A 12,108-nucleotide genomic window follows, 5' to 3' on the forward strand; every position below is an offset into this window, starting at 1 on the left:
CTAGACCACTCAACACCCCAGTAGGGATTGAACCCAACATCTCTTAGGTTTGAGAAGGCCACCTATACCACTAGACCACTCTCACTTTCTAAAGCATATGATACACTAAGTAAAACAGAAATCAGAAATAAAATTTCATAGCATACATGTATGTTTGAAGTCATAACCTGCATACTTTAGAATGTTTTAATGGACTTGGAATAAATTGTTTCAGATTCGTTTTTTCTCTGGGTACTTATCATATCCCTAGAGATTTACATGATCTTCTCACTATTTTCCACAAGTTAATTATCTAACATGGCGGATTATCTAAAGCAACATTTTCGGTACTTATTTATGTACAATATTATTATATAAACCCCAAAATGAAATAACATGTTAAATTCCCCTACCTTTCGATTTTAAGTTTTTCTTCTGTTTCTTCCCATGAGATTTTCTCTCCATCCTGAAGTTCAACTCCGACGTTCTGCGAGGTTTACGCCCATCTCTCAACTGGCTCTCAACTGCGTGCTGATCTGGCATTCTTAGATTACTCGCACTCGTAGATCGTGCAAGATTGGATGGAAATTCTTCTGTCGGAGAATCGGAATTAGCGGGTGACAGTGGGGGCAGAGGCGGAGTTATCGACCCCGTACTCTCGCTCCGTGATGGCACATTGTAGTCAAAAATGCTGCATGTCTGCATCTCCTGAGATAAGTCATGAGATTTGTTATGAGAGAAATCTCGAGATAAGTCCAGATTATGTCTATGCTCCTTGCTGGCGGCTTGGAGAGCAGTTGTTAGATCCTTTGTATGTTTATTACTCCTATGAACACTAGGGCTAGGCGCCCTATCACCGTATTCTGCAAACGACCTGTTAGCTGTTCTCCTATCATTTTTACCACCAAGTTCACTATGAAGGTTATTCCTCTGAGTCAACACAAGTTTATCTGGCCTCTGTGGAGAACGCGACGGTAATGCCGGAGGTTTTCTTGCTGACAATGGCCGACTACTGTGATATTCTGGGTACTTTGACGCCGGCCCAATTGCGTAATTTGGGCTACCTGGACTTCCAGGACTAGCCTGGCCAAAACTTTGGTGTGAACTCTCGCTCGATTTCCTCAAATTTCCATCCATACCACCATGTCCTTGAGGGTCATGATTTGTAATTTCCTCAGAGAGCCTACTTTGCTGACTAGACGAGGACTCGTTAAGGTGACCCTGCGTGCTGGAGCTTTGACCCATAGGGCTTTCACGATGCTGGGAAGTTGACTGTGCCCTAGGGTCAACCTGAACCCTCACTTCGGGCTGAAAACCAGTCTGCCCATTGCTGTGACCCCTTAGCTCAGAGTGAAAACCAGTCTGGGAATTGATATGACCTTTATTACCATTTGGCTGAAAACCAGTCTGTGGAAAATTCCCATGACCCCTAATATCATTGTGCAACCCACTCGGGGTGTTATTGCTATGGCCTTTGACCTCATGAGGTAAACCAGTCAGCAGATTATTGCTGTGACCCCTGCTGACCTCTGGCTGAAAACCAGTCTGAGGGCTATTGCCTTGACCTTTGACCTCTTGCTGGTAATGAGCCTGCATGTGAGCGGGGGCTGGAGCAGACACTGGCCGACTCGCTGGTGACTGTGAACGAACCTGTGAAAAAAGGGGAAAATATTATTTTTAAAAAGGCAATATTTGGCAATATGTGACCTCTTTTTCAGGTATAACGTTTTACAGAACTCTTTAGAATGCAAACTTTAAACATAGAAATAAAGAAATATTCACTTATACAATTTTTTTTTACACCTATCAACATCTTCCCATGTCTTATGTCATTCAGTGAGCACCGAAATATATATTTCGGAGAGGCTTTTCTTCCTGTCTTTATTTCATGCTTTATTAATTAATTCGCAATTATTAATTGATAAAATTATTATTCCAATAAATTGCAACAAATTTCGTAATTGATTTTTCCCACAACGCTGTGTGCGTTAACGTTCCTTTTCTTACATTGACACAGGCTAAAATGAGAGAAACAGTGAACTTATATTAAAGTAAACCCACTGTTTGGATTTATTTTTCAATATAGCACATGTAAAAAAATATAAAACTAATACCACAATCAAAACAATGATTTCCACTTGACTATACCTGTTGTTGTGTTGTAGCCCTGCGCATTGCCGGAGAAACATACGGTGGAGGTTGGCTCCCTCCATACAGGCGGTTCCAGGCATTCCGTAAGTCGCTGCTGTTGGCACGACCACCACTGGAATAGATTAGCTTAAACTTAATTCATTTAATAACGCCTAAGTGAGAAGCGAGTGCACTTATCACTTTGCTAACAGGACAACCTGGAATCCGGATTAGATAAACATCTATACTAACATACATTTATGATGAAGGATGAGATATTCAGGACTGGAAGTAATGGTTCCCTTTATTCTAATGGTTCCACGCATTCTGTAACATGTAATGGCACGCTCACCCATGAACTAAGTTACATAATATTATAATGTATGATGTATATTATAATGTATAATGTGAACTAAGTTACATAATATTATAATGTATAATTTATATTATAATGTAGAATGTGAACTAAGTGACATAATATCATAACATATATTATAATGTAGAATGTGAACTAAGTGACATAATATCATAACATATATTATAATGTAGAATGTGAACTAAGTGACATAATATTATAACATATATTATAAAGTGACATAATATTATAACGTATATTATAATGTAGAATGTGAACTAAGTGACATAATATTATAGAATGTGAACTAAGTGACAAAATATTATAATGTATATTATAATGTAGAATGTGAACTAAGTGACATAATATTATAATGTACAGTCAAATTCCAAATTTAAACATTGTTATGATTATAGTGCAAATGCCTGAACACATACTGCTAAAATTTAGGAACCATAGCATTGGAATCAATAACTAATTGCCAGTCTAATAACATTCAATTTCTTGACGTTTAGCTCATTTACAGATACCTAAATATTATTTTAATGATTAAAATGTTTTGATTATTGTTATCTGTAAGAGGGACAACAAGTGGTCAACTATGTTAAGAACCATACCAGTGTAAACCAGGGTGTGTGTATTGATTGACATAAACTGCGGTTTGTCACTGACATGTTTCAAACGCTTAAGATATTTTGTAACTCTTTCAAAGGAGTTCCCTATTTGATGCATTAGCATTTTTTTTCAATTATTTTACCTCTTTTTTCAGCCATTTTTAACCCTATTTATTTGTTTTTTGTTTGTGAATCAAATGTGAAATGATGATTTATTTCTTATGCCTGGGTCTTATACTCAACGTTTGGCTGAGACTCAAGAATTTGCCTGAATATATATTATGAGTTAACTCTTCCTTGACTTTGGTTATGTGAAAGAGCCAATCTGTAATCCTATTCATAACTATTCGTTTTAAAAAGAAAGTGTTCATCAGCTTTGTAGGTTTTTTCAGCTGAAATTGGAAAATTTAATTCAACCCATTGAAAAATTCAAATTGGGACAATAAACACACATTTTTTTCATTGTATATATATATATATATATATATATATATATATATATATATATATATATATATATATATATATATATATATATATATATATAATGCTTCACACTAATTTATTGGAACTAATGGACGATTGACATACAATTAGAAACAAACCTAGCTTTATACATGAATGCATATAATTTTTTTGTATCATTTTTGAGAGACATATATTTTTTTTCAATTTGGAATACGTTTGTGTATGGACTCGGGCAACATGCGTTAATTCAAATATATTGAAGCATTTTTGTGGCCAAAGTTAAAAAATTTGCACGACGGCAAGGACACTAAGGCTTTGACAGTACCTCAACTTGAAAAAAATGACAAAAAAAATAGCTCAAGACTTAAAGACGAGTAAATCTGGCCATTATAGTTTTACAAATATATTTAACAATTCCTTCACAACATTGGTTCATAAACATAAATGTGTCTTTTTCTGTGAAAAAAATATGTATTGAACAAAAAAGATCTGTTACCTTATGGCTACATCCATGGTTCTTAATTTCGTTTGTTAAATCCAGTTTATCTCACTATGATAATCATTCAATTCATTTTAAATCACCAAGAGTCATTAAAAAATATATCCCTCAGAAAAAAAATCTTTAAACTAAGGCTTTCCAAATCCCTTTATCAAAATAAACATTCGACCCTGTTCCACTAAATTTCACCTGAATATTGAATAGTAGATATCTGCATTACACAAAGGTCTATCATAAAAACCAATAGAAGTCCATATGTCATAATATGAACTTATGACCAATTATAGCTTTTCATGAATTATTCATAATATTCCATTTTCGCGAATATCCCATGTGCCGAATGACAGAAAAGCTTATAGTTAGCAATAACAGATATCCATAATAGAAGAATTGCAAATTCTACTGGATTGTTAAAATTGAGAAGATAATATCATGTTTGCCGTATGAAATTTTTAACAAAGCTATAATCACTTGATCTCAAAATCTTATCAGTAAACAGGAATCATTTGATCCCTCAATATCCCATCAATACAATGTATTGCAATATCATAAAGTTTATCACAAGACCGGAGTAATAGATTTGTTTCAAATCTTAGTATTGGCATCAAAATTGGATTTTCGAAGGCTTTATGTGAATAAATATTGGAAAATCTCATTAAAATTTCATATTCGTACATTGTTAACTATTGGTCATATACAGATTTCCCTTAATGTTGAACTAATGCAATGATATTAACAAAGTTTACCATTCTGCAAACAAACCACAAAATCACCGCTTAAAGGCCAATATAAAAAAAATCTGTGTTTAATCTTTTGAGGTGTGGGCAGGTAGCTATAATAAGGCTTTTTGTTTTACATCATAACTTTCAAGGCCGGACCAATTTCTTTTTATGTTGAGCGTCAGCCCTTAGTACGAAAATCTAATCAGCTAGTATTGACAAAGGCCGTTTCTAATTATATTCATGCAAACAATTACAAAAAGTAAGATGGATAAGAGCACTGTATACCAAGATAACATCAACTACAAACACGGTTTCTCTAGTTGACGTACCTGACTGTAAATGGTTAGTTCTTTTAAGAGTATGAATTAAGGATAATTATAGTATACATCTTAAACAGCAAAGATTGTAAGTAGCATTATCTACATGGAAAATACAGCATGGTATAGTAGTGTAGTTGGTAAAAAAATGTTATGAATTACATTTCTGTTTTTTACTTTAGTTTGAAAGAACAAATCTTTGAAAAAAGATTATTTACACATTTAGAATTTACAAGAGGGACCTGTCCAGGACTGGTGAGGATCAGCCTTTTAAATTCCAGGTAGTTTTGAGAGAACCTTATATTTGCTTTGGGAGGCTGTTCCATACCTGACTGACCTCAAAGCGGAAAGAGTCCTTCCCATATTAGGTTGTTCTTACTGATGGCAGATTTATACAGTTTTAATATCTGAGATTAAAATCACAAGGTTTTGAACATATTCTTGTGATAAACCCTATAGACATTGGTAAGTTTAAATATCGATGCATGATGACTTTCTCTGCTCGATAAAAATGTGGGCAGTCGAATTCAATGAAAAAAACATTCATTAGTTAGGACAATTTTTTAAAACTCTGTATAGAATCTTTTCTAATTTTTCTGTGTTGGTCTTGCTACAAAAATGACAAATAACACAACAGTAGTTGAAATTATATCTGATAAAAGATTTAATGAAAATAAGCTAAGTCATGATTGTCAAATATCAGTTTAGTCTTTGAAGGATATTCAGTTGCTTAGCTGCTTTTTTTGCATATTTAAGAAATCTGAGCATCCAAAATTTAACAAGAGATGTTTGTCAAACATTATGCCCCCCCTGAGCGCCATATTGTCAGGATTATTTGGACAATTAAATGAAATTTGCATGTGCCAAAATGACAGCTAATTTGTCATTGCATTTGTCATTGCATTGGATGCCTTTGAGGCAGTTTTATGACCATTCAAAATGTGAGAATTGAAGGTACAGTTTTTAATCATGTTCAGATGATGACTGATATTTGCAGATAAAAATGTATCCTCTAAGCAGCAGGGAATAAGTAAATATGACATAAACTTTTATGATGAATGAGTTACGACCTTGACCTTTGATCCTACTATCTCAAAATTCATAGGGGTCATCAACAGGTCACCCAAAACCTAAATGTTAAGTTTGAGGGCCATGGGTGCAGGCATTGCCGAGTTATCACCAAGACAAGTTTTTTGCATTCAAGGTCACCGTGACCTTTGACCTGATGACCCCCTAAAATCAAATGGGGTCAACTTCTAGTCAGGACCAATCCCAAGTCAAGTTTGAGGGCCCTGCATGCAGGCATTGTTGAGTAATCACCCATACAACTTTTTCGCACTCAAGGTCATTGTGACCTTGACCTATGACCTGATGACTACTAAAATCAATTGGGGTCATCTACTGGTCATGCCCAGCATCCATGTCAAGTTTGATGATCATAGAACCAGAAATTGTGGAAATATCACTCAGAGAAGCTTTCTTTACCCTTTCACGTTAAAGGTTACTGTGGCCCGATGACCCCTAAAATCTATAGGTATACTTTACTGATCAGGCCCAACCTTCATGTCAAGTTTGATGAAAATAAGTCCAGCACTTGTAGAGTTTGTGTCTTTGACAATATGACCCCTAAAATGAATAGGGGTCATCTACTGGTCAGGCCTAACTTCCAAGTCATATTTTAGGGCCATGGGTGCAGGCATTGTCAAGTTATCACCTTTTATCATCAAGGTCACTGTGACCCTGACCTTTAACCCAATGACCCCTAAAATCAATGGGGGGTCACCAACTGGTCAGGCCCAGCCTCCATGTCAAGTTTGATGATCAAAGGTCTAGGCATTGTTGAGTTATCACTTGGACAAGCTTTGACAACCTTTTAACATGAAAGGTCAATATGACCTTGACATTTGACCCGATGACCCCCAAAATCAATAGGGTCATCTACTGGTCAGGCCCAACCTTCATGTTAAGTTTGATAACCATATGGAATTGTCAAGTCATCACTTGGACAAGCTTTGGTATATCAACCGACCAACCTACCAACCAACCAACCAACATGTGCAAAGCAATATACCCCCTCTTCTTCAAAGGGGGGCATAATAAACTATCTACCTCAATGCCTAAAAGTGTAACTTAATTACTTGTTTACCAGTTTTTGAAAAGGATGTAATCCTAACCAAACCATTTTTTTTTTTTGCATAATATAAAAAAAAATTGAGAATGAGAAATTGGAAGTTGAAACGCTATTTTGAAATGGAAACTTTTTTTCAGTTTTGAGTTCTATAGAACAAAAATCCTCTTTTTATTATTGGTTAAGTTATCTCCAGTATTATCCTCTCTTTAAAACATTAGTCCCCTTAAAGGTGCACAATATAGGTTTATAGGTGCATTTAATTTTAATGCATTATCATGTTTACCTCATTTGATTTGAGTGAAAAACAAAAACAAATATGATTTAGGTATACAGATAAATAGGCCTTTATAAATGATTTTTTTTAAGTTACTAGGAACATGGCCACAAACTCCCCATTAAAACAAAGCGCTCAACCATTGCTTATATTTTTTATCTGTACCTAAATAAAATGCATTTTTGGTGTGTGTTTTTTATCGCTCATCTCTATTCAGGTGACAGACTTTAGTGTAATTTGAAGCTGTCTTCAAGCTGAAATTCAGGTATAAACTAAACCAAAAGATATATGTCAACCAACCTCAAGCCTTTCCCCGGAGTATTATTTCCCGTGGGCCGTACATCACTGGCTCTATTTCCCATGGGAACAGAATTCGGCCCATTCTCCTGGTTAAACTCTGTGTTTTCCCCGCCGTTGTACATGTTAGTCATGAGACTACCAGTTGCTGATGAGGGTCGCGCACGGGGAACGGAGCTTGCTATCTGGGCTGCCGGGGCATGTTGACGAAACGCTACAGCAGATGGAGGTCGATAACGAATGATATCAGCACGGGATCCTTCACGCTTTTCTGATGGTTTTGATGGCTGTACGAAGATATTTATATAGATCATGCATGAATTAATTCATTAAAAAAATAAACAAAATTATAATGTAGGTCAGACTATGATATATCATTTTAAAATATTTTCAAAATCCTATCGTATGTTGTTATGCATGTACAGGCAAGTATGAAGAGCAAATTTCATCCCAAATTATTTGGTATTAGGGTTCTAGCCACGTTTTGAGATGAAAGGTGCTGCGAAAGAGGGACAGGGTGATAATAGAGAAAAGGGCATATTGTGTCAGCCTATGAAGGCAGACGGGTGGGGTTCTAGCCAGGTTTTGAGAAGGAAAGGTGCTGCAAAAGAGGGACGGGGTGATAATTGAGAAAAGAGCCAATTGTATCGGGCTATGCAGGCAGACGGGCACCAATGCTGGTTTCCATAAGGGCATAAAGGTGCTACCACAAAAAGGACAGGGTACAGCACATATTGGTTACTCTTTAGCTAAAACCCTAGCCTTAATAACTTGCTAAGGCCAAAAAAAAAATTTTTTGTTATAGGTAACCTTCCCAAACATTTTAGGTAGGGTAGGTAGGGATTTTTTTATCTTTTTTTTCTTCAAAATCTGTCGTAAGTTCAGAGTGTTTCCTTGCACATGGCAGTCTTTCCTACATAACTGTCATTGCCTGACTTTGTTTTATCATATAAACAATAATTCTGATTGTCCAATTCGCATTTATCCGCCCTTCGTAACTCTCTATTCACTAACGAATATTTTTTGCTCAGAAACGGAAAAAAATAGTGAGGGTCGGCACATTTTTATAGGTAGGGTCGGGTTACCCGAAACAGACATATTTTTTTTAAGGCCTAATGCAAAGCATTTGTCAATCATATAAAAGGTCATCATATCAAGACTTTACGAAACTCTACTTTGTAGTCTGTATAATTTCGTTTTAAAAAAAAATCATGAATGATTATTTAAATATTCCCCAAAAGACTGTATGCAAAGTATCAACCATAAATGTTGTGTGTGCAAAAAACTATGTTTACCATAAACGAAATTGAAAGTCTGAAAATGGGCCACTATTTACATTTTAATCCAGGGCTCATGATTACAAACATAGTCCCAAGTCTGAATATAGACTCAGACTCAGGAAAGCACTTTTATCAAATTACATACAATAATCATTATTCAACTGGTTTCACAAAAAAGTAATGATAATAATTGTACAACTTCATATAGTAATAAAAACTCAACGAATTTCATCATCAAGAAGGAATGAAGTTTTTCAGTTTTGTCACTTGAGTCTGAACTCAGACTTCAAAGACAGTTGGTAATCATGGCCCCAAGAGTTACAATTCGGGTTCCATGACATTTCTGGTCAATAAAGTTTTGATTCAGCATAGCCCAGAAAAGGGGAAAAATGTATTCATTAAAATCAATCAAGAGTTATGTCCCTTGACTTTCTGAAGACATGTTTTGGCCACACCAAACGGATATATTTTGTTGATCTGATTTTTCGCACTATTTTTTCAGAGAAATACAAAGAAAGCTTTTACAGTTTTAAGGATCAGAGTCACTTCTATTTTATACCAAAAACCAAGAATAAGAAATGCCATCCTGAATAATGGTAATGTTTTGACAATCTAATAAAAGCAAAAAACTTTTCTATATGAAGCAAACAAATTATGTCATTGTAAAAAAAAATATGTTTTTGTTGATTTCAGGAAGACTCAATGAGTTTTTATTTTGGAGTATTTTATAGGGATAAATTACACTTAAAAGAAGGAATAAATTTATAATTGTTGAGCATTTTATTTCTAAATATGTATTATATCACCCTCTCCAGTTTTATAAACTAAATGAAATTCACTTTTTCTCTAGCTCGAGCTTCAATATGTTTCAGCCAAGATCTGACGGAAAATTAAGTTGGTGTGGCCTTGGTGTTGGTTTCGAACATGGGTATTTACAAATATCCACCACTTTGGCTTGCATGCGGACTATTCACCAAGTTTTGATGGTAATACTAGCAATGATGTGAGGTCAACTGTAACAGACCATATTATATTATACAGGCCCATGTCTTACAAGTTGGATTAGAACCATCTAGGCCAAGCATTTTTTTAGAGGTAATTATTGTTTAAATGATATTAAGCTAGATTTTTAAATTCAGGGATGTGATTGAACTGGCTAAATGACTAAAACTATTTTGACAATGGGTTTTGGGATGATAAAGGCCCTCAATGGGGGTCAAAGGGGGAAAGCACCCTGCCACAAAAGCAAAACTGTTTTTTTATAAGGAAGCCTTTTTCAATGACACTCCTGACTTCTGTGTGAATCTGCTTATAAATCACATCCCTGAAATTTATGATATGATTCAACTTTTACGTTTTATGCAAAAAATTTAACCGTCACAAATATTAAGCTATTTGCAGTATATTTCTTGAACCTACCACATAGCCTTGCTGGGGCCCCTGTGAGCTATCGGTCACTGCCCGATAACCAGGCCCGTAATTATACTGAGAGTACATGACCGAGTCAAAGTCTGGAGATTTGCGGCTAGTGGGTGGGGGAACCACCAACATTTCCCCGTCACTGTCGAAAACCTCACTCCCACCACCATGGAAAAACCCTCCACCGCCCGGGTAGCCCTAGACATGGGGCAGACACACACACGTGTTAGTACATGTAGGCAGTGACACACGGGGTAAGGATTCACACAACATGGATAACACTCCAGATAATGTTTTCTTCCAAGATTTAAAGATGCACTCTTACTCCCAAATTAGCAGTACCACAATTAATACAACTGTTCTAATTTACCAAAGAATGAATAAAATAATATTGAAAAACAATGGTTCTTATGAAGAATACTGTGTGCAATTTGAATGAAAGGTGCAGAAATACCAGTCTTTCTACCTAATGAGACGATTGTTGATCTCCATAAATCTTTTAGGATCTGCCAGTCATATAATATTTGTGTGTTTTTAGCTATTAAATACAAGGTTGCAGTTTTATTATCAGTAATTAACATTTTCCATAAATGCATTATTTAGTAAGTAGTTAAAGGTTTATCACTCAAAATTTATGTTTGTTATACATGTGTAAGTATTGATTTTAAATACAAGTATCACTTTAAGATGATTGATATTGCTATTTCAATTTGAATACTTTCTTAATAGAACTTGAAACTGACCCACTTTTAAAGATAACTATAAAATTCGAAGGTACACTATAATTCTTTTGCAAAAGAATTGATTTTCATAGTTATATGATTTTTTGTCAACAATTATTATCAATTTACAAAGTTGAAATAAGGCCCTGTAACAATATCTGGAGTGTTCGTGAAAACATTGCATGACAAAATACATAGGAGTAAATAAACCAGCCTGGGAAGTGTAAATATCACTTAATATAATAAATACCCTCGTAATGCCACATACATGCAGATGAATCTTCAATTGTAACACCAGAAAGCAGACTGTTTGTGAATTTAATTTCAGACATTTTAAAACAAACTTTTAAAGTACATCGTTGACATAAAACATAATTAATATATATTTTACAAGCTTCCCTCTAAGCAAACACCAACGCTTGCCAGCTACAGTCAAACCTGTATTAAGAGGCCACCTTCGGGAAAAGGTCAAAGTGGTTGCTTATGACAGGTGAACAGTTGTTCAAAAAATTCCAAATGGGGAACAACTAAACAATTATTAAAGCAAGAGTTATGGGCCTTACCAAACATGTGTGCACTGTCTCAGACAACATGTGTACCAAATTTCATTTAAACATCTTTAATGGTTTTTGAGTTATGGCCAAGGTGTCTTATCTTTGCAAAACAGATGAGCTAAAAAGCCTATGATTTAACAATATTTCAAAATACATAAGTAATGTTGTGCTCAGTCTCAAATATGATTTCACATCAGAATTTTCAGTTCAAGAAACAACAGTAACCATCACCTTAACACCATTCCAACACTAATGAAGACTGGTATGGTCATTTTGTCTAAAAGAATATTTAAATAACTTGAATCCTTTATGTTTTTGCTATGCTAAGATTTATTTAATATCAACCA

At 35.0% G+C, this 12,108-nt stretch overlaps 1 protein-coding gene across 6 annotated transcripts in view; it reads right to left on the reverse strand.

Moving 5' to 3' along the window:
- Positions 1 to 12,108, reverse strand: part of LOC128208772 (uncharacterized) — a 40,636-nt gene that overhangs the window by 9,250 nt on the left and 19,278 nt on the right. For 5 of the 6 annotated variants that reach the window (XM_052912359.1, XM_052912358.1, XM_052912360.1 and 2 more), the window contains 4 exons: positions 10,486 to 10,683; positions 7,790 to 8,073; positions 2,128 to 2,242; positions 393 to 1,629 (listed from right to left, as the gene is read on the reverse strand). In XM_052912359.1, the coding sequence (XP_052768319.1) occupies positions 393 to 1,629; positions 2,128 to 2,242; positions 7,790 to 8,073; positions 10,486 to 10,683 (1,834 nt within the window). The remainder of the gene's footprint in view (positions 1 to 392; positions 1,630 to 2,127; positions 2,243 to 7,789; positions 8,074 to 10,485; positions 10,684 to 12,108) is intronic. The other variant, XM_052912361.1, reaches the window with a different exon arrangement.

This window comes from Mya arenaria, chromosome 11 (assembly GCF_026914265.1).
Source record: "Mya arenaria isolate MELC-2E11 chromosome 11, ASM2691426v1".
NCBI classification, from domain to species: Eukaryota; Metazoa; Mollusca; class Bivalvia; order Myida; family Myidae; genus Mya; species Mya arenaria.